Below are 24,339 nucleotides of genomic sequence, written 5' to 3'. Positions count from 1 at the left end.
ACCGCTTGAGCTATGGTGCGGCCCTAACTTTAGCTTTACCATACTGCTTAATATTTTATTTATATAGGCACCTTCGGCTGATCTTAACTTGATGGATCAAATGCTATTACTGTGACACAGATCCCTGATCATGGTAATAATTTGGTATTTGTGATCGGCACATGCGTGTTACAGAGTATCGAAATGATTGACTCCATAGGGCAGGGTCTATTTTAAGTAGCTGATGGTCTCTCACCTGCCCGAGAAATTCCCTTTTATGACACCAGAGTGTGCATTACGGCGTTCCCAAGAGCCTGCAATAGGGCCGTATCCTGAGCCAGTTGTTTCCAGTTCACATTCTAAAATATATATATTACACAAAAAAAACTCCTTTTCCTTAGTCAGCAAGCAAACTATACCGACCGAGCGACCGCCTCTTGTCGGCGAAGTTACTGCCAACTTTAGCGGATAGAGGGTGTCACGTGGTCAGCTCAACGAAACTTCACGGCCGTTAATTTCGGTTTTCTAGACCGGAGCGCCTATTTCCTTGAAATAACTCCTCAGTTATCCTCACGAGGCTGAGTGGACCCCGTTCCAGACCCACTACTCCTCAGAAAATTTGGTAGCGCCGGGAATCGAACCCGGACCTCTGGATTTGTACCCAGGATCTCTGACCACTAGACCACAGAGGCGGTGTATATTTCTTACACACCCATGATAATTCCAACCTTCTGCATAAAGTTGCATTTCTTGCGTTCAGTTTTTTCGAACAATATTTTGTATATACAGTAAACCCTCGCCAATCCAGGGTATTTAAGGAGGGGACATCATCCGGATTAAGCGATAATCCGGATTACTAATGCAAAGGGTAACCCTAAAATACATAATTCATAGGTTATAAATAAATAAGGAATTGAATGACATAAATAGTGCTGATGAAAATAAATAAAAAATGTCACTGTAGAGCCTTTATTTAAAAACTGTAAATAGACAATATATTTCTTTGTCAATAGAAGACTCAGAAGCTGTACATGTTTTTGAACGTAATAATGCAGGTCTGAAGAAGCTGTCCAAGTTTTGTCTGAACAGACAAGTGACTCATCTGCCTTCCTAAATGCCACGTGTCTTCTAACTATGTAAGCAACAGTGAACAGCATTTTTAATATTTCATATTTCTAGCCGGATTAACCGTAACTGGATTAGTGAGGGTTTACTATATAGTACTGTATTTATTTTCATTGTCATTTTAACATGCTCCATTTACCTCATATTTCATTTGATCTTTCTGATTAAGTTATTTAGTAGGTCACGAACAAGCGAGTAATCTTTCGTTTCAATACATCATATCTGTTTTATGATTAATGGCAGTATTTTAATGTGGATATGACAAATGTAGTACACTATATGCATGGAGATATTTTTGAATGACTTCTTAGTGTATGTTATTCACGATAGATGGCGTTACGTCAGCTTCGAAGTATCATTCGATAACAAATGTTGAGCTCTCCCGTTGAATTCTCAGCTAGTGTTACTCTAGAAAACACACTAATAAAATGCCTTCATTGGAAACCAACTACCCTAACCCCTATGACGTGTCGGAAGGGATCATGCATTTTATTTTCATGGGTCGACATTCCAGACTGCTGGTTCGTGACGATGTAAATTAATTTCGCCAAGACTGCCCCAGCCATGAATACTCATGACGGGGAAACAGTTCTGCCTCCGATTATTCAACTGTGGAACAGTGATGACGAAGGCGGACAGCCGATATATTCAAGGACAAGAATCCACATAGTGGGGACCACACACGTGACACAGGACGGATGCAGAAGAGTCTACCGTACTTCGCTTCGCAAACTGTAACAGGTCGTGGAGGCCTATGGGGAAGTGAGACGTCGAGGCTCCCACATTTTCTAGGCAGTCAGCTCACAGATGGTGGTGAGGTCGTTAGTCTTACGCGCGACCGCCCTTTAACCCCAGGAAGATTCCTCGAACTCATTTCTGTTAGAGGATGAATCGACCCCAGGACCATAGTGCTGCCGGAAGGATTAGATGGACTGAAAAATCCAGTAACCCCATCGTAAATCTAAACTGCGACCTTCCGACTTGTAGCATGGTGCCACTTCGCAAACTGTATCCTTGCAATATGAAGGCGTCCCGACGTTTCGGAGCAAATGTCACCTCCATTTCCGGGCTCCAAGATTAAGTCAAGTAAGGCTGCAGTTAGAAATAGGCGGAATGCAGAGAAAAGAAGTGGGTGTTTGGCGTACTGTTCGTCACTGAAACTTCTTTCCATCTCTATGCAGCATGGTGCTACAAACCGTGATCTTGATAGCCAGTTATTGTTTGCTTTTCTGAAGGATGAGTGGCTTTGCCGGGGTGTAAACACTTCGCAACACCTCGGCAGACTGCAGTGTCAGAGAGGCTACAAGATCAAGCCATCGATTTCGACGCCAGACTGCAAAGTCAGCCGCAACTTTACCTACAACCGCCACTTAATGTTGATTTATTTAAGCAAAAACCGAAGACAAACGAAACGGGGTTAGGAGTTTGCGGCTGAAACATTTCTCCCTCTCTGTAATGGGATTTCGATGGACAGGGTTTCTAGAAGAGAAGGGGGGTTTCAGATTACTGTCACAATGATTGTGTTTGTGTAACGCCGCGTCTCTAAAGAAATCCAACTGTTGTTGGCACTTGGTTCGTCACAGCTGGTGTCACTTCAACAGTGGCATAAGTCCCAGTAGGAGGCGACAATTCTCGAGTTTATATGTTTGCACACTAATTAACCAATAATTAAGAATAAGTATATACGGCTTACTTGTCTTCTCGTCTGTTGTCCAAAAACATGAAAATTAGAATGTACAAAACTATAATTTTGCCTGTGGTTCTGTATGGGTGTGAAACTTGGTGTCTGACTGACATTAAGGGAGGAACATAGACTGAGGGTGTTTGAGAACAGGGTGCTGAGGAGAATATTTGGACCGAAGTGAGATGAAGTGACAGGAGGTTGGAGAAAACTGCATAAAGATACGCTTCATAACTTGTACTCTTCTCCAAGTATAATTAGAATGATCAAGTCAAGGAGGATGAGGTGGACAGGTCATGTAGCACGAATGGGGGAGACGAGGAATGCGTATAAGATATTGGTGGGATAGTCAGAAGGAAGGAGACCACAAGGAAGACCAAGGCATAGGTGGGTGGACAATATTAGAATGGATCTTAGAGAGATAGGATCGGATGGCATGGATTCGATAGATCTGGCTCAGGATAGGGACCAGTGGGGGGCTGTTGTGAACACGGTAATGAAACTTCGGGTTCCATAAAATGCTGGGAAATTCTTGACAAGCTGCAGAATTGGCGGCTCCTCCAGAAGGGCTCAGCTCCATGAGTAAGTAAGTAAGTAAGTAATGTGCGGCTTATTTAATAAATTAGTTAAAAGTTAAATCTATCCCTGTAACAAGCCGTGGAGGTCCATAGGATTGTGAGACGTCGAGGCTTCCACATTTTCTAGAGAATCGGCTCACAGATGGCGGTAAGGTTGTGAGCCTTACGCGCCGGCCGCCCTTTACCCTCAGTAAGATTCCTGGTATTCATTTATGTTAGACGCTGACTCGACAAGAGGGCCATACTGCGGTTGGAAAGATTAGGCCAATGGAAAAATCCAATGACCTCATCGGGAATCAAACCCGGACCTTCCGGCTTGTTGCATAGTGTCTCAACCAACTACACTACCACGTGCCCCCAGTAAATTTGTCGTTAAGGGTGAGATAATGAAAAGAAATGAAACACTCTTTTAAGGGAAGAAGCCCGTTCAGAAAGGGTTTAGCATTGACTGATACAGAAGTGCAGTCTCGTATTTAGCGTTCTGTTATGTTCCCTGTGCGCCTCAGATGCTACATTTGTTCCTCAGACAGCTTCATCTCTTCACTTCGAGCCTTTTATGTTCCTACATAGTTTTGTAGCATACAAAATTCTAGTTTTTCCCCGCCGTTCCATGTGGTTATAAAACTTGTCTCACTTTACAGGAAGAATACAAGGGTGTTAGAGAACGTGGTGCTTGGGATAATGTTTCTACGTAGAAAACAAAGTAGTGACAGGAGATAGGTGAAATTTACACAGTGAGGAGCTTCATCATTGTTATGACTTATTATTAATGAGAACACAATGAGTGGGGCATGTAGAGCAAGCATGGGGAGATGAGAAATGCACTCAGAATTCTGGTCTAGAAATAAAAAATTGAGACCACTTGGGAGATGTTGGCTTCAGTGTGATGATAATGTTACAGTAGATCTGAAAGTATAATTGTGCGAGGGTGTGGACGGAACTAAAATACCTGAGGTTACAGTTCAGTGCTGAACGCTTGTGAACACGGCTAGGAACCTTAAAGATTTTTCCATAAAGGTGGGAAATGCTTTGATCCGGTGAGCGGCTATCGGCTTCTCATAAAGCAGTTTGTTCCTTAGAATGAGTTAGTTGGATAAGCTAACAGATTTTCTTAAATGATCACTTGTTTCTCCTAGCTGACTGAAGGAGCTGAAATGAGGGGACATTGTGAGCCGAATCAGTAACTATCAGAAATTTGTGGATTTCATAATGTACACCGAATATTTCAGAATTAATTCTGTCTAATAAACTTAATTATCAGTTGCAAGATATCAAAACTCAGTGTTTCTAATATTTGTACTCCTGAAAATTCGCAATTATCTTACTGCTGCTTAATTGAAACTTCATTTTGACTCCTAAGTGTGCTGCTGACTTAAGCCACTTTTGTTCTCATATCTGATGGGAACATTTCGTTTCCTGGTTGAAGTGTAACATCGGACGGGGGGTAAAATTTACAATAACAGAACTACAAATGTTTCTTATTTGTCCACCATGTTTTCCTGTTTCCCCAGACAGTATTGCGGTCCTGTAGCATGTGGTGATTTCGGAGGCTGATGATAAGGCGCCTATTCGGCTGACAGTTCTAGAATACGCGCTGCAAGACATGAGGTTTGAAGTGCTAAATGTCACTTCCGCCCAGCTCCTCCAATCTGCCTTTCTTTAATTCAAATCGAACTGAGGTGCCGAGAAGTTCTGGTTATAACATCTGAATGGTGAAGCGTAATCATTCAATTCAGTACTTTTCATTGCTTATGTCAACTAAATGATATACGTGTATAAGGGAAAGTACTCTGAACATGAAGAAAGTCGACATCGAGATTTTATCCGATTTAGACGTTTTAAGCGTGTAGCATATAAATACTTTGCTAAGTAATGACTCTGTGAACAATAGCCTTTGCTAGATAATGGCCGTAAACAGTAACAGGAATGGTGTTCTCTGCGCGGCCCGATATATAGTTACGTGACGCAACAGTAGAATAACTATTGGGAGAGGTGTTTTCTATGCGGTCCTTGCCGACGCTATTCTAATGAGTAGCAGCTGCGATTATGGTACAGTCTTGAGACGGTAGTGAAAAGAGCAGGAGATTGGTGTGAGATAACCTCCAGCCTGGGAGTTAGTTGGGAGACAGTCGCCGATCATTAAGGACGTGAACACGTAAGCCGAAGGAGCTACGGCATTGGAGACCGTTACCAGACAAAGACTGTTAAAGATAACAGAATGAGAAGACTTAATATATGCTGTAGTGAATTGTAGAGTGTGTGAATTAGATGTAGTGCTATAGTTACTTGTACTTATGTTGTGTAAGAGTTCATTAAATCCAATTACCAATCCAAACTCCGTCTATAGTCACTCTATCACGTGACAGTATAACTTTTTCCAGAATGCCATCACCTTAATCCTCGCTGGCACCTGAAGATTTTAAATGGTTTAGTCGTGTTCGGCATCTAAGATTTCATATTTCGATGCCTGTTGACTATGAACGATCTAGCTCCAAAAGTAGGGACACTTCACACGAACACCCAAACACGGAGTTGGAGATTTTCTCGGATCTTAATAAGAAAAGGCACCACGCCTTCTAGCGGTCAAACGCGAAATAATATTTTTCTCGAAAATGGATCGGCCTGTTTTGTTTAAATTTTAATCATCTGTATATACAGTGGACTTTAGCAATCATTTATAGGCCGAAACATCCTACAGGAAACGGGATTAGAGAAATTTATCCCGCGTAGCTGGAACCATGGAGCGACAAGTTCTTTTCACCTACTCTCCTTATTTTGAAAAAAATAAAAAGGCTTGTGAGATCACCATGCTATCCCTATATTTGTGTCCCTATAAAATACTAAACTCCGTAGTTTGAATCGGCAATGAAACTATACCGACCGAGCTACCGCCTTGTCGGTGAATTTAGTTCCAACTTTAGCGGATAGATGGTGTCGCATGATGAGCACAACGGATCCCCACAGCCGCTAATTTCGGTTTTCTAGACCGGAGCCTCTATTTCCTTGAAACATCTCCTCAATTATCCTCACTAGGCTGAGTGGACTCCATTCCAGACCCACTACTTCGCAGAAAATCTGGTAGTGCCGGGAAATGAACCCGGACCTCTGGATCTGTAACCAGGAATTCTGACCACTAGACCACAGAGGCGGTTGTGAGTGTGTCCCTTCCCCCATAAAATTCTAATTGCCGAACCAGTCTTTATTAAACTTGGTATGTTTATTATGGCACCTGAGCCCATCACAGCTGCGTACTACATAAAATCCTCCCATCAGTCTGTGTGTCTGTACGTGTATCCATCTGTCATTACTAGGCAACGGTTCGGTAAGCACGTTCCCGCTGCAAAGAATGCATGAAGCAATAAAAGAATTGTTAGACGCACCGTTTTATATGTAGTCCGTATCTTAGCAAAGGAAAGTAGGCGATTGGTTCTTCCAGAACTTCTTGTATTGTACTCTTATCTTGCACCCAAATCACGTCTATATTGAGAAAAGGCAGTTTTCCTCGTATATTTATTTTGGAATCCTAGAAGGCTGTGATGTGTTTCGCGTTCTCTTACACTAAACATGATATGATACTGTCACAAAATTTTTGACAATAGAAGGGATATGGATTAGTAACTAGATTTATTGAATATTTACACTCGTAACTACAAATAACTACGACGGTCTCACTGAGTTACATACTCCAAAGTCACTATAATTACAGCACGTATAAAGTCTTCTCATTCTTCACTAGTTATTGCTTGGTAACGGCTTCCAGTGGCGGACGTTCTCCTTTCTCTGGGCTCCCGAAGTGATCCCGGCCTCAGCTACCAGCTTCTCACTTTTCACAACTCCAACTCAAAGTCAAAGTTAAGTCAAATCAAAGTCAGAGTCAAAGTCACATTGCGACTGACGGTCAGTCAGTCAGTAAGTCTTGGTGTCGAGCCGCATCTGGGGGGGGTCGACTCATGACCAGATATTTATTACTGTTTGACGGTTATGGTCTTGTTTTTGCGAGGCGCCCACTCTGACGAGAGGACGGGATCGTCATTTGTATGCTACTGGCCCTTGCCAGCGCAGTCTTTCTCGGGTCCGAGTCCCTTGGGACTCGCGACCATATTTTACTGTCTCAGATTTGAATCCAGTTACCAGTCTAAAACCTGTGTCTAGTCCCTAGCACCTGACAGTGTTTTAAGGGAATATCTGAAGAGGTGACAAAACCTGAGACATTTTGACGAAGGTGGAAGTATAATATTATTAAATGGAACTGAGAGAAACATAATGCAGGGTGGCTCCATATGGCAGAGGCGATTAATTCCTTGGTAGCTGAGCTATTATCAAATATTTTAGGACTTTGTTACATACAGTGAGTTATACAGGGTTATTCATAAGTCCGTGAAACATTTTAAAAATTCACCACAAATAAACTATGCATCGGATCATGGTAATTTTTACGCCGATAGAGAATGAATCTCACAAAGTTTGGTGAGTTTGTCTCTGTTTCAGTGCAATGAAATTTGGTACCCGTTGCGTAGTTTATTTATTGTAAATTTTCAAAATGTTTCAAGGACTTATGAACATTCCTGTATAATTGTCCTCATATATCCTCAAATGTCATTGGATTTGGCCATTGATCTGATCCTTCCAGCCGCACTGTGGCCCTGGGGTCGACTCTGCCTCTAACAGAAATGAGTATCAGAAATCTTCTTGGGGGTTAAGGGCGGCTGGCGCTTAAGCCTGACAGCCTCACCGCCATCTGCGAATCGACTGTCTGGAAAATGGAGGAACCTCGAAGTCTCACAACCGTATGGGCCTCCAAGGCCCGTTACAAGGGTAGCTTTACCTTTATCTGCAATGAAAATGGCCGACACGTGACAGAGATGTGTACCTCACTTGAACGCCAGTTTTAATTAAATCATTCGTCGCATTCATACTAGCGTAACGCGTATTTATTGACCCAACTGTGTGCCTGTCACAGATAGCACTATGAACCACTAGCTTCCTATTATTTATGCACCACGCCATACACCCATTTATCTCCCCTCCCCACGGCTGATAACGGAATTCAGCGCAACTCAGGAACTTGGCCTTGTGTTCCTCCTTACTGTCATTCTTTATTCCGATCTGATTACCCAAACATTTGCTCTGACGTCACAATTAGAGCATTAGCAATCGAGTAGATCGGGAGGCTTGTGTGCTTCCCCGTCGCACAAACTTCAACATTTTTTATAAGTCTTATTATATTTGCTGAAAGGGGAAGCCGGCGAGAGGGGTGAAAAAAAAATCAAAATTTAAGGATAGGAAGAATTATATTGTGGCATATTTGCTCAAATGAAGAAATGTGGAGCCAGAGAAAAAGCCACTGTTATCCAACGGTTCTGAAAAAAAGAAACATTTTGTATCCACGCAGCGGTCGCGAGTCAGTTGTAAGGAAGGCAGACAGTTGGACGGGAGCACCAGATTAATAGGCATTGTTCGAAGCCGTTACCAGGAAACGCCTAGTGAAGACACCGAAGGCTGGAAAAAGCTTAGCTTGTGCGCTTGTTATTTGTTAAGTGTGTGTGGAAATTGGCGATGGCATTATACCAAATAATTAATATACTACATAATTTACTGCAATTACGAGTTCTGTGTTAAAGTGATCAGTAAATCCAATATGCAGTTCCAACCTCCGTCGAGAGTCACCACTTTACGTGACAATAACAAATATTAATGATGAGAGTTAAAAGTATTTATAGTTCTCCTATCCTCACCGCTGTATGGTGGTAAATAAAAATGAGATCTAACATTTTATGACGGTGGTATATTAATAAAAGTATTGAGTTTTGGACTCCATTCAGGAGGTAGCGACAAACCCTAATGACTGGGCCCAACTAAGTGGCCCTTTCCCTGAAGATGTAGCTAGAATCCAGTCTCCTAAGCGTTGTATTTTAAATAAGAAAATACGGGACGATGGATAATGCCCAGAAACACAATAATCCATTTGTATGCAAATTTTTGCCCCCCCCCGGAAGTAACACTGCTACCTAGAAAAACAATTCTGGTGACGTGCGTGGAAAGCGTCCGTTACTCATCCTGTCCCCCCCCCCCTCCAAATAAATTGTGTCAAACTTAGTAAAAATCATATTCACCATCACAGACGTCCATATGTTTGGGCCAACTTCCGTTCACCGAAAATGGTAAAGAAAATGCTACAGGATGTGACGCCACATAACGATAGCTTAGTGAACTAATCGCCAGGCACGCACCGAAACAGCAGTTAACGCAAATCACTTTTGAATTGCAAAACGTTCTGCGATCGCCTAGTGACATGACCGGAGAAGGATTCGCACGGAAGTACAGTAAAATCTCCGGGCACATGTAGGCCTACAGTATTTATGTTCCGCACTTGGTGAACAGTGTAAGGTGAGGAAGCAACTGTTGCCTTGAACCACAAGGTAGACCTGTGTACACTCTGTAGAACCTACAAGAGTATCAATAGTACATATCACAGAATCACGTCAGTACACACCACAGCTTCTTTGCTCAAAAAACAAAAGAGATCTTGTCTGTGCCCTAAGAAATGTCCGGGTGCCAGCCAAGCAGCAGCAACTTAACTTGCAGGACACGAGATACCACGTTTACTACTACAAGTATGAATTAAAAACGACATAAGATGCGTTCATAACTGTTTCAGAATGGCTTACGTAACCGATTATTTGTTTGGTACTAGACATACTCCGGGGTCACGCGGTAGCATATTTGGTTTAGGAACTATGTTTCAAGTCGGAAGGTCGCCGGTTCGATTCCCGAAGATGTCAATAGATTTTTCAGTTGACCTAATTCTTTCAGCCTCACTATGGCCTTGGGGTCGACCCGGTCTCTAACAGAAACGAATACCACTAATCTTCCTGAGTTAAAGAGCGGCCGGAGCTTAAGGCTGACAACCTTACCTACATCTTTGAGCCGATTGTCCAGAGAAAATGTGGGAGCCTCAACGCCTCAGAACCCAATGGGCCTTTTCGGCCTGTTGCATTGATAGCTTTATCTAATCTTGCTCGTAAAGTTATGAATTTTTAATGTAGTCTGTTGAACACTCTTACGAGAGGCGCTGTTGCATGAAGCGACTGTAACGCGGTGCTGTATGATATAATGAAACAACTGAACCAAATGAACTTCAAAGGCCGTGCTATAGCTCGGACGGTTAGTCGCTGGCTTCCAACCGCGACGACCCGGTTTAGAGCCCAGGTCAGGTCATGTGGGATTTGTGGTGGACAAAGTGGCATTGGGGCAGGTTTTCTCCGAGTACTTCGGTTGCTCCACACTCATCATCATCTATGACCCGGAGCTGGTACAGTAGGCTAAATAGCGGCTGTCGTGCCAAGTGAATTCAGTCGAACCCCACCCCAAGGAACCAACTAGGAGACTGAAATTGAAAACTAAACCGTCACCGTGAATTTACGCTACATTTACTTATGATCAGAGTGAGACTTTTATGTAAAATTGTCTCAAGAAGAGAAGAAGAAGACTAAATCATTATTGGACCTTGGTGGGATTCAAACCAGAAAGTTATGGGCGTAATATTCAGTTCACATGATAACTGAGCTTAAACAGAAGGGTTATTTAAGATTTGAGGTTTTCACGGCGGTGACTATGAAGAATGCTGTTTTCTGGGATGTGACGCCATGTAGATCTGGTGTAAACCGACGTTTCGGAGGAACGTATCACCTACATCTTCAGGGTATAAAAATCCGCAACCGAGGAACCAGCGTGTGTAGGTGGCTGCAACCGCCTGAATATGGAAGCGATACGCTCCTCCGAAACGTTGGTTTACACTAGATCTACACGGCGCCACATAACAGAAGACATATTATTAGTGAGTTTCAGATTTTATTTTCAATCAAACATATAGAAACTGAAATCTATACGCAGAGCTGCAAATGAAACGATAACGAAATAAGGCATTGTTTCTCAAACTGTGGATCTGACTTCCGGGAGTTGCGACCCACTCGAAAGGGTGTCGCCTAGTAGTCAGATATTATTTAATATATATAGTTGCATTTACATAGTTGTAGCAAGTCACTAAGTAATATTTAATAATGTGGGGTGCAGACCCGTTGATCAGGAATGACTGTGAACAGCGACGGTTGCTAGGTAACATCTGAAACATGCGTGTACGCAACAATAGATCGACGGTGTTATGCAGCCCATTTCTAAGCAACAGATCGGTAAACACGCTTACAACAATAGGGGCACTCTTGGGAACGGTATTTTCTATTCGGGCTGTCCGAAGTATTTATAGAGAATAGTTCAGTTGAGAATAGTCAATCGAGTTCCGGAGTTCCAAGTGAGCAGTTAGTCGAGAGTTGGGCTCTACAAGGGAGGCTGAGAAGATAGTGCTGTGAGTTCAGATGTGGAATGTTAACCAGCGGGCAATGGCGTGACCAGAGAAGCTGAAGAATCTCCACTGTGTTAAATCCGTTGTCAGGAAAAGGCCAGTGGAGAATGATATAAACTAAGGACATAGTTTTTGTGTGTCAGTAATCTGTAAAGTGTAGTTGCGAGTGGTATGGTCAGTAAATCGAGTATCCAATGCGTACCCCATCTATAGTCACATGCCCCTAAATATGTGACGATACGAATGTTTTCGGAAAAGTAGCTGAAATTTGCGAAATATTTCGTCACTGTAGAGGGGGCATCTTATAGTTTGCTGTGGGCGCAGAGGGGCTGTGTAACTATTTAGTTTCCTGCTGTTGCAGTACAGCCAAATAGGGACCTGCAACAATGCGTAGAACACAGACTTTGAGATCCCCTGTTTAAGAAATAACATACCGAAGCCAGGATATGAAACTTGGAGTGCGATCGCTGGTAACTGAGTTCCATGCTTACCAGTCATGCAGGAGCCGCTGGTGCTAAATGAAGATTTGAGCTGAGGAAACCCTGAAACAAAGAAGAGAACTCCGTAAGTTAACTGGAATCTGGGCTCACAGTGAGGCTGAGGCTCCTGCGTTATACTGGTTGCCAACATTTCGGAGGAACTTGCTGTCTACAGCTTCATGGAAGAAGACGGAAATAACATGTCCCATTTGACATTCATACCCATCCACCAGACTGCACGGTTTCATGAGCCACAAGACCATAACTTAAGCAACAAATAATGAATATTACTTGCACAAGGAAGCAAAGATACTACAGACAATACAGGTGCTGTATGCCTGTACGCAAGTCCGACATATTTCCTCTTGCCGTACAGTCAGGCTATCGCCATACTAGCTACTCAATTCGAAATGCGTGTGTATACTTCATTCTAAGATTTCAAAAATTCCTCTAAACTACACCGATCTCCCCATACGTGTCCACTTTTGTAGCATGTAGGCTCTGTAAAAGCGGCCGCTGCTAGGTAGTGACCATAAACATCCACAGACGAATCGTGTTCTCTACGTTGTTCGAAGGATAGCCACATGATGCAACAATATAAGAACTGTTGAGAGGTGTTTCCTATGCGGTCCCTGCCGAGGCTACATAAGGAGTCGATTGTGCTTTGTGAGTTCGGCAGTTGGAAGGCAGTTAGTCCAGCTCGGGAGCTGAAGTAAGGTAGGCGACAGCCAGTGAAGACGTGAGTCCGTGAGCACGGTATTTGAGGGATTTACGGCGTTGGAAGCCGTTACCAAACGACTTACGAAGGCACAGAAGACTGAGAACGGTTGGTACGTGCTGTAGTGAACTGTAGAGTGTCTTAATTAGCGATAGCGCTACAGTTACTTGTAGTTAAAGCACAATAGACCATTGAAGGTCGCAGTGTTAGGGCCAGTTTTATGGCTCAACCCTCATATTCATACTTGTAGTTACAAGTTATACGTTCTGTAAGAGTTCAGTAAATCCAATTACCAATCCAAACCCCACTATGGTCACTCCATAAAAGCGTGTCGGTATGTTGTGCAGACATTCTGTTCCTTCGAGTTCTGCCATTTGGTGGCGTTTCATAATCTTATAAGTGGCCAAAATACTTTCGAAACCGGAGATATTCCGCAGCCCTGAAAGCTCCTCTGGCCTTACGGAATAAGTCAAGAACTGGTCAGAATGAGATAAATGAATCACACGGTTACCCCATTCTAAAAGCTTCCAGTAAAAACCTAAGTACAGTGCTTTCGAGAAAGGACCATATATTTTACAAAGTGAGGTGGAAAAAGCTATCAAGGAAATGAGGAAGGGAAAGGCTACAGGAGATGATGATGTACCTGGAGATGTGCTCAAGTTACTGGGAGAAGGTGGTTTGAAAACACTGACAAAACTAATGAACACCATATATGAAAGTGGAGAGTGGCCCAAGGACTTTACAGAAGTTACAATGATTGCCTTAAAGAAAAAGACAAAAGCTACAAAATGCAGCGACCATCGCACAATAAGTCTTATTGCACATACAGCAAAGATAATAGCAAAGATACTTAAAAGAAGAATTGAAAGGAAAATAGAGGATGTACTTGGAGAAGATCAGTTTGGATTTAGAAGAGGAAAAGGAACCAGGGATGCAATTGGGATGATGAGAATTATAGCGGAACGAACTTTGGAGATAGATGAAGAACTGTGTGTTTGCTTCATAGACTGGCAGAAGGCATTTGACCGGGTAAACTGGACCAAATTAATGCAGATCCTGAAAGAAACAGGTATCGATTGGCATGAAAGAAGATTGATTAGCAAATTGTACATGGATCAGAAAGTTAGAGTACGACTGGACAGGGGGGAGACAGGAAGTGTGCAGATTGGAAGAGGAGTTCGACAAGGATGCTGTTTATCACCAATTCTGTTCAACTTGTACAGCGAATGCCTTACCAAGGAAGCTCTGGATGGGCTCGGTGACTTCAAAGTAGGAGGGCAAATTATTCAAACTGTGAAATATGCAGATGACCTTGTGTTAATGGCTAAGGAAGAAACTGTGCTACAGGGCATGATTGATAGACTAATTGAAATTGGAAGGTGCTATGGCATGGAAATGAATGTGGAGAAAACAAAAGTAATGAAAATTTCGAGACAACCAACCCCAGTCACAATAAAGATAGACCAAAAACAAGTGGAGAATGTGAAATGTTTTAAATATTTGGGTAGCTTGTTAACAGATGATGGAAGGTGTACTTGTGAAATTAAATCCAGGATTGCCATGGCAAAAGCTGCATTTAGCAAGAAGAAGAATCTTTTTACCAGCAAATTGGACTTAAATTTGAGGAAGAAACTAGTGAAATGCTACATTTGGAGCATAGCTCTGTATGGGGCTGAAACATGGACACTTAGGGCAGTAGATCAGAAACATCTGGAAAGTTTCGAAATGTGGTGTTGGAGAAGAATGGAGAAGATCAGTTGGACCGATTATGTGAGAAATGAAGAAGTGTTAATTAGAGTCAGTGAGCAGAGGAATATCCTACATGAAATAAGAAAACGGAAGGCTAATTGGATTGGTCATGTTTTACGCAGAAACTGCCTTCTAAAAGAAGCTATCGAAGGAAAGATAGATGGGCGGATAGAAGTGACAAGAAGACGAGGAAGAAGACGTAAGAAGATGCTGGATGACCTTGGGGACAGAAGAGGATACTGTCATTTGAAGGAGAAAGCTCTAGATCGCATTAAGTGGAGGAATTGTTTTGAAAGAGACTGTGGACCTGTCGTCTTGACAGATTACTGATGATGATGACAGTGCTTTCTGTTCAGTGACATTCAAATAGTCACACGCAAGAGAGTGCGTTGTTCTGGGCTGTAAGGCCGTGTAGTTCGGAGAAAGCCCGACGTTTCGGAGGAACATACCACTTCCATTTTCAGGGTCGAAGAGTAAGTAAAGTAAGAAGCCGATATTTTTTTATTGCTAGTGGGGTGAGACCAAGTCCCTTGTACTGCGGCTACTTCTGGCCTATTGTACCAGTCCCAGATGATAGGTGAGGGTGATTGTGGAGCAGTTGGTGGAATGAAGATTGACAGGGGAAACAGAAGTACTCGGAGAAATCCCTCCCCAGCGCCACTTTGTCCGTCACAAATCCCACTTGACCAGACCCGGGATGGAACCCGGGCCGCAGCTATGGGAAGCCAGCGACTAACAGCTTGAACTATGGCGCGGCCATGAAGCCGAAATTAGTAGTGTTACTTATACTTCCAACAATTAGGCATAGCGTACACGGTAAAATGTCCTCGTTGACTCGATTTCTGAAATATTCAACTCATAAATGAATGACTGAAGAGAGTAATGAAGAACACAGGGACTCCATGGAAGAGATCTTGTGCGAAGATGATGGTCTCTTAGCTGGTCCAAAAATAATTCGCCGTTCTTTGGAAGTTAAACTGCCGCTTTCGGAAGAGACTGTCACTGGAAGTAAACCCGGACCAGATGAATATTTCCGCGCTCCTTTGAGATACATTTTAATATTTTCCGACCATTTACTCCTAGACCTTGCTGTCGTACCTTCGTTTTTCCTGTTACAACGCCGTATGTGTTTCTCACCTCCCATACTTGCTACATATCTTGCCCATCCTATTCTTCGTTTTATCACCGTAATAACATTTGTCGCATTTCCCCCCCCCCCTCACCGCAGTCTGCTGCTGTATTCCAACATTGTCCTCAGCACTTTAGTCTCCAATTCGCTCAAACTCTCTCTCTACGTTGTGTTGAGAGTGACACGAGAGCATGTGTTCTCATGGCCGGCAGGCACTTGACTGTTTGGATTCTGACATGTATCCGCTGTATGTGAATGTCCGAAGAACAGGAGAACTGTAGATCCGGTGACTCACTTCCGGTCCTGTTGCATGTGTAACAAAACTCGCCCCAGTTAGAGCGGACATCAGCTTCATTTCTGTCAGAAGTGATATCACAAAACTGCATAGCGTCTAATACCATGAAGCTGAGCCCTTCCTGAGACTTCAAGACATCCTTAACCACTCAAGAGATTCCCGAGAGTTTACCGTGTTCACGAGATCAAATCACTGGTCCCCAAGAGCCACATTAATCCAATCCACACTACCATCCTCTTTCTTGAAGATAAAATGTAATATTATTCTCTCATCTACGTGTACGTGTTCCTATTGAACCTCTTTTTTCAACTGCCCTCCTGTTTCCTCTCATGCATGCTATATGCCCTGTCCATCTCATAATCTTTGGTGAGGGGTAAAAGTTACGAAGCTTCTCGTTATGCAGTTTTCTCCAGCTTCCTCTTACTTATCACTCTTAGATGCAAATACGAGTATTCTCCTCAGGAGCCCGTTCTCAAAAACGCTGAGCCAGGCGGCTGAAGTTCAGCTGTCACTTCACGAGGTGTTCAGGCAGGACGAGTGATGAGAGACAGTCCGCGATTTTATAGCGCGTCCTACAGCCCGACTGCCCTGAGTGGGCCTTTTCGTGTTTCCCTTCCGCTGGCACAGCGCTTCGGAGTAAGTCAGGATGTACACATTCTGTCAGAGCTACTGGAAACTTCGTCGGAGGTTGTGCCTTACGTCGCTTCGGTCTGTCTTACTGTTGATCAGTGCAATGCTGCGGTCTGTGTTTCGTCACAGGTGTCAGGGCTCTCAGTTCTCTTCCGGTACAGTAATCGCAATGTCTGCTGGCTGGAATACAGCCGGACGTTTTTCGTAGACAAAATATCGCTTCTATCTTCAGTGTCGAAGAAAATAGCAGCAATCAACTGATGCAGGTAATCTTTCAACCTGGCGAAACGTCCTCCACTCTCCGAGCTATACGTCGTTTCAACCCAGAAATTTGCACTTTGTACCAACAGACACATACACAGAAAGTTCCAATTAAATCGCTACTTGCTGATACAGCTTTGGTTGGGCCGAGGCGAGTTTGAAAGTAAATGGAGTTCCTTTTTAACTCTGTGCAAGTTACATGAACGCTGTGTTCCTTTCACGAGCCACGGACAGAACTGTCGGGCGGTTCTTTTGTAGATATGACCGCTCTCAGGCTTTATTTTTTTCTGGCTGTGCACATAGAAATACCAACTCTTTATGCGGGATCTGCTGCCAGCGGAAACTAATAGCATGATGAATGTGTGAGCATGCTAATCTGCTTTCCCTGATCGAGCGGCACTGTACGGCAAGAGTGACATATGTCGCTTCTTTCGCTCAAGAGATATCCCTTGTGACTCCTGTCCGGAAGGTGCTTGTTTCGACTGTCATCACTGAGGTTTATCGCTCTTTCCTTCAACGAGAACTTCCCTCAAATTATGCTGCTAACACTTTGTTCCAAATTAATCAACATCAAATATTTGTTAATAATTCTAATATTGAACAATGTGACTGGTTCACCGCCTGACGTGCAACGCGTCCGTCTAAAGCTTATTTAAAAGTTTCTTACGTACGCAGAGTGCGTCGCTTAAATCATACTTAAAATCTTCTGTACGTTGTACATTGCATGACAAGTTTCACCTGACATCGGTCATCGTCAGGTGTTTACATTTGTTGGCGCTTATTTACAATTACAGCCGATTATAACAGCTCCCACATCGAAATGACTTTTGAACGTCGTCTCTCTGAGGAATGCCTCCTGCAGAATCTCTCGCGACTCTCTGAATCTCTGATCTCTCGAATTCACGAATGTGCCGCCTTTTATAACGGCTATGCGGCCCAAATAAAAGTCGCCATGTCTTACAATTAATTATCTTCTGTTAGTCTCTGTTTCAGCCGTTGCCAATCCGTGTGTCAATCTCGGGGCAACGCTTTGATTCCTCCAAGCGTTTTCGTTGTCACGAAACATACTTTTAGGGAGCCGTTGTCTAGCAATGGTTCCACCATTCCGGCCTTCAGCAGTCATGTCGCAATACTCTTATACATTATGTTGCCTTTGTATAGGCATATATACTTGTACCTCTAAACGAAAATGAGAGGAGGCTTCGGTGAATTATTGTAGAGAATAATGAACTTCGGTAATCTTCGGGTGTGTTCGGAAAACCGTTATTCAATTGTCGATAATCGTCTTATACATGTGTTTTTATTGCTAGTAGGTGCCACGGTAACAGTAAGACTTACAGAAAATGACTATTGCATAAAAAAAGGGTTCTCAGTGATTTTTCACGCTTTTTTTTTAAACATGGATAGAGCGCACGAAGGTTTTCGTATGAAGTGTTCATTACGTCTGTCCGATTTTGTCCAAACTGAGGTGCAGCTATAGAGTTTACTAAACTTCTTCAAAATCACAATTTTCAAAAATCTGATCACCGTTTCTCGGGCACTTCATGCATACAAAAGGACGGACAGACTTTAACAGAGATTCGCAGGATTCGGAATATGACTGAAGGGGAAGAACAAGAATTTTAACTGACAAATGACCCTGCGATATATTTCAATGTTTATACGGGGAGAGTCGGAAAATAGGTCACAAATGGACGTGAAACAGCTGTAATGGACATAATAGGTTCTCTATATGTATCACTAGGTAGCAGCACAGACCAGGTTTATGAGAGTCTAGGTAGCAGACGCGCATGCACACGTTCTAGAGGCTGGTTTCAGTAATCAAAATGGCGACCGTGCTTTAGTAATGTACTACCGAAGAGTAGCCTTATGTTGTGTTTCTTTTCTGTGGGCAAAAGGATTCAGTACAAAGGATATTCATAAAGATATATTTATTGTTTAAGACTAGAAGTGTTTGTCGCTTGAAGCGGTTCGCAACTTGATCGAGAAATTCTCTCAAGGACGTTCGATACCCGACTAGGTGCGGAAGTGGCAGGGACAGAAGTCAGAAGACTTCTCTCTTGCTGGTTTCGACGCATTGGTAAAGCAATGGGACAAGTGGATCAATGTTGGTGGAGGATATATCAAGAAATAAAAATTATTTCCAGTTTCCCATATCACACGTTTTCCGTCTTATATACATCTGTGACTTATTTACTGACTGTCCCTCATATGTTATGTTCTTGTCTATTATGACAGACCAGTGTGGTGTAAAACCTCAAGTTTTCTGGCCTGCGGAATATTATATATGAACAGCTGGTAGAACTCCTTGGATTAGGGATTGGTCCAACGACGTAAGTGTCCTTTCTGGAAGAATGCAAACACAAAAACGCGGACACGTCAAGCCAAATGTTCGAGCGGTAGAGCACAGACAGCGCGGCCACCGCGACCGGCACTTGTATCCATAATGAATGAAATCGAAACTCGAAGCGAATATCAACGTGTGTGTACCACCTAAAACAAGCCATATGTGCCGGTGCAGGACGCGACAATATCATGCGACAGGGCCGTACTTTATTGTAACATGTAGACGCATTGCCAAGTAATAGCTGTGTAAGTAGGCGATGGCACAACAGCCGTTGCTAGGGAACAGCTCTATGGACGCTTTGTTTCCCCGGCAACGAGAGGACTTTTCTGTGCGGTCCGTACCGGGGCCGTATAATGAAGACTAGTACTTCGGTCAGAGAGGTACCCGTGTGGAGTCCGGGTCGAATACCTCCACCGTGACCATGCCAGTCGTACGAGGTGACGAAAATGGAAGTCTCAAATCCGAGAGAGTAAAATAAGGTCGCGAGTCTCAAGGGACTCGGACCCGAGAATGGCTGAGCTGGCAAGGGCCAGCAGTATATACAAAAGACAAACTCGCCTTCGCGTCAGAGAGGGCGCCACACAAAAACAAGACCGTAACTGTCAAACAGTAATAAAGATCTGGTCATGAGCCCCCCGCCCCCAGATAAGGCTCAACACCAAGACTTATTGGCTGACGACTGACCGACCGTCAGTCGCAATGTGAGTTTGACTTTGACTTTGGTTGAGTCAGTGAGTCAGTATACGTAAGAAGGGCATGATCTGCTTAGCAAAGCCTGTACTGGCAGAGGACTCGAAAAAGTTTCAGTAACATACTATATGTGGGATAGGCCGCGCCATAGCTCAAGCGGTTAGTCGCTGGCTTTCCATCGCGGCGGCCCGGGTTTGATCCCGGGTCTTGTCAAGTGGGATTTGTGGTGGACAAAGTGGCGGACAAAGTGGCGCTGGGACCGGTTTTCTCCAAGTATTTCCCCTGCCAATCTTCATTCCACCAATTGTCCCACAATCACCGTCACCTATCATCTGGGGCTGGTACAAAGGCCATAAGTGGACGCACTACAAGGGACTTAGTCCCACCCGACTAGCAATAAAAACAAATAATATGTGGGATACGTACGTTTGACTAGAGGCTAGGCATATTCATAAGAGACAGACCCATTCTCTCGTCAAGAGAGGGTTTTACATAAGGACTATGACCGCAAGGGTTCAGTTAAAAAAAAATCTTTGCTCGTGAGTCTCAGTGGGTTTGGCGCCAAGACAACTGATTGGCGGCAAACCGCCAGTCTTCAAGTAACTTTGACTTTGACTCTGAGTCTGACTGTAGCCAGTTCAGAGTTGCAGTTGTGAGCAGTGAGAATTTGGTAGTTGGTGCCGGGGCAGTTCGGGAACACAGAAAAAGGGTAGTGACCGCAGTTGAAAGCCGATACCAAGCAATGGCTCTTGAAGACAAATAAGACTTCATGTGTGCTGTAGTTAGTGATCTTTGGAGTGTGTAACTCAGTGAGACTGTAGTAGTTAATTGTGGTTATGATCTGTAAATGTCCAATAAGTCTGACTACCGTCTCTAGTCACAGTCAGTCACATGGCAGTATGATATATTCTGATGGAAGTGTGCAGTTCTCCAGGTACTTAGTCAGTAGTCAACCGATGAAGATGTATGAACGAGTAGAGGTATAGCTCCACATATTTTTAACCTTGGCAGTGGATAAATATGAGCGACCAGCTTCAATATCCGGATCGCTTAATCTCAAGGAACTAATACCCGGTACGCGCTGAGTGTAGCATATGGCCTCCATCTCTGATGTCCTGTTCTGGACATAGACCGTTCTTGCGCCAGCTTTTACTGGGCAGGAGATTTCCCCCATTCTGCCGAATGTTTGGGATTAATAAAAGACAGTTGGTAAACCTGTGTTGCCTCCCGCCTACTTAGAAAACCGAGCGGAGAGAAAACTCATTTCGAATTTCCAACGTCGAAGCCGATTAGCAGCAGCTTGATCCCCCCTCAAAGCACGCAACCAATCATTACTACTCTTTCAAAAAATGTACCGTACGAAGAACTGTCTGCCGAAGGCTGAGCTGCACTCTATTGCCTTTGACGGTACTAGAATAATTAATGATGGTGGTGATGAGGAAGGGGAAGTTGCCCCTTTGCTTAATTAAGCATCACCATGAAGACGTATGGAGGAGGGGGTGTAGCTCCATGCATTCTGGACCTCGACTCCACGGGACCAAATAATAAGTATGTGGAGTCACAGGACGTAGATTATCTGTTCGATGCATGCCATTCATTTAAATGTATAAATATCCACTTCTTACCTGACAGAAAACACTGCGTCTCCATTACAGATACCAAACAAATAATTCGCTGTTTATTCTGAGCTACATAACAGATACAACTACACTTCTGAAGCAAGGTAGAGGATTCTGTAATGTTGATGTATCCGGCATATGTGTTCGACAAATCAGACATGACGAACAAACAACAGGCATCAGAAAAGCGAGCATTGCATTCTTATACCTGCTGCTACAGAGAGGACAGTCCCTACACCCAGCGGCTGAAGTGTTGTCCAGAAACCGTAAATGTACAGCAAGTTACTGGAAGACAGAAGAATCTCCGACAAGAGAACCGAGTACAAGAGGAGCAATAAAAATTGCAGTTCTTATAGAAACGTCTGTAACAAACAACAGCATGCAACAGAACTAACAAAATACTTGCTCCTGACACACAGCCACGCTGGTTCTTCGCTTGCGGATTTGTTTTCCCTGAAGATTGAGGCGATACGTTCCTCCGAAACGTCGGTTTACACTAGATCTGCACGGCGTCACATCCCAGAAGACGGCATTCTTCATAGTCACCGCCGTGAAAGCCTCAAATCTTACAAACAAATGAATAGTTAAAATTGTGCCTAATGCTTAACTTACATAGCACAATGCGGTCAGCATGTGTGGTGGGAGTGGAGGTATAACTCCACGCAAGTAACCTTGCCAGTAGGTGGAATTGAAAGTCAGCTTTATGCCCAGGCCGCTTTAACCACTGTGAAATTGCCTCTGATGCCGATTGGGTAGGAGACTGGGTGGGTCCCAGAACTTTTTTGAACCTCATGGAGAAAATAATAAATTTTTGTCTTTACTAGGATTTGAACCTCGATCCCTTGGTCTTCCAGCCTGTGTACCGTCGTATGCCTGCTGAGCAATCACGGATCACGAATAATTTCGACGGATATCGAAGACATCCACATCTTGATATGTAATCATGTGTCCATCTCTTCTTGCAGCCTTGCGGCAAAGTGCGTTGCGTAGACAGTTCTCAGCGTACGCCGGGTGTAAAACCCGCTGAAATGAAAGTTACAAGAAGTGTTACTAACGGGACGCTTATGTCACGGGACTGCGCTCCAGAATCTGGCAAGGAGGCAGCTGTGACGGGATCACGTGACGCAGGTTGGCTCAACAGAGTAGGGAGCGGGAGCCCTGGCCGAGGACTTCCTCACTTGCTCAAGGCAAATGCCGGAAGAATCCCTTCAAATAGGTCAAGGCCATTTTCTTTAAATTCATGATTTACTAATCATTCGAGGGAGCCGGGATAGCATAGTCAGTGTAGCGACTGATTACGGGCTGGACGACCGAGGAGTCGGAGTTCGGGTCCCGGTTGGGTCGAGAATTTCTCCACGTCGTCCGGACCGGCTCTGGGGTCCACAATACCTCATACTTTGACGTATATACCCGTTGGTAAGCGGCGGCTCTCTAAAAGAGTGGTCGTTGCTAGGTAACATCAGTAACATATGCGCACGCAACAATAGAACAGTGTTATGCAACCCGCTTCTAAACAACAGATCGGTAAACACGCCTCTACGACAATATAGAGTTATTATTGGAAACGGCGTTTTCTTTTCAGTCCGTGCAGAGTGGTTATAAAGAAGAGAGCTTGAGCTACCAGTTCAGTTGAGATCTACAAGGGAGGTTGAGAAAAGATGGCGCTATAATTAAGTTGACATTTCAGTTGAGTTCTGTACGGGAAGCTGTGAAGATGGAACCTGAACCGGAGACTCTGAAGAATTGCCAGTACTAGAAGCCGTTGTCAAAGAACGGCTAATGAAGACAGCGGGCTGAAAAAAGGCTTTGGCGGGTCCTGTTGTGATTAGCGATAGCGCTGTAATTATTTGTAGTTCCGAAAGGTGTGTATAAGTGTTTATATAGCCCATCTGCAATTCATACCTTGTCTGTAGTCATACACATAAACACGTGACAATACTTTTCTACATCTTCGCGTAGGTTTTCAAATGTCCTGTTGAAATATTTCACATATTTGCCATCTCCCCTCCTCGTGACACACGCCCCTTCCACCACTTCCTCCTTGACTTCATGAAGAACAGTACAACTGATGAGGCTTTTCATTATACAGTTTTTTTTTTCCATTGTCGTCTTACTTCCGGTTTCCTGTGTCCAGTTTCTCCTCAGCTCAGACACTGCCGATCTATGCCACAAGTTAAGTATAAAACCTCGCAATTTGTATTTCCATTACATACAGAATAAGGCCCATGTGTCAGAGCTGGCCGATTCAGGAACGACTTAACCAGAAGCTTTTATCAGAAATGTATCGTTCTGTCAAGTGAATCAGGACTAACAGACTGTCAGGCACACCGAAATCCCCTCTTCATTTCGCATTCACTTTACTTAAGGAGGAACTCTCAAGACGCTCGAGGTGTTTCTAGAAATATTTCGGATGCGAAAGGTAAGTCACATTTTAGGCTTCCGTCTTGTATTAATTTGATGTAAAATTAGAGGAAAGAGCACTCCCCCACACACAGACACGCACACGCACATAGATGTCTCGAGTGAATGTTCCAGTTATACAAGGACATGGATATCAGTAAGGATTTCTGACTTTTCGGAGGCGATGAAATGGATCGAATAGGACGCAGGCACAAGAAGAAATTGACATTTCTTTGGTACAGGCTGCAAGGATATGCAGTATAAAGCATAAAGTCTGTCCCAACAACTGAGTGAATGTAC

General features: G+C 43.6%; 1 protein-coding gene across 1 annotated transcript in view; it reads right to left on the bottom strand.

Moving 5' to 3' along the window:
- The window catches only part of LOC111869509 (visual system homeobox 2), a 310,651-nt gene that overhangs the window by 203,524 nt on the left and 82,788 nt on the right, over nt 1–24,339 (bottom strand). Inside the window, exon 2 of the mRNA XM_033753461.1 lies at nt 12,214–12,264. Within this exon, the coding sequence (XP_033609352.1) occupies nt 12,214–12,264 (51 nt within the window). The remainder of the gene's footprint in view (nt 1–12,213; nt 12,265–24,339) is intronic.

This window comes from Cryptotermes secundus, unplaced genomic scaffold, assembly GCF_002891405.2.
Source record: "Cryptotermes secundus unplaced genomic scaffold, Csec_1.0 scaffold10, whole genome shotgun sequence".
NCBI lineage: Eukaryota > Metazoa > Arthropoda > Insecta > Blattodea > Kalotermitidae > Cryptotermes > Cryptotermes secundus.
This window is presented reverse-complemented; position numbering and strand designations above follow the sequence as displayed.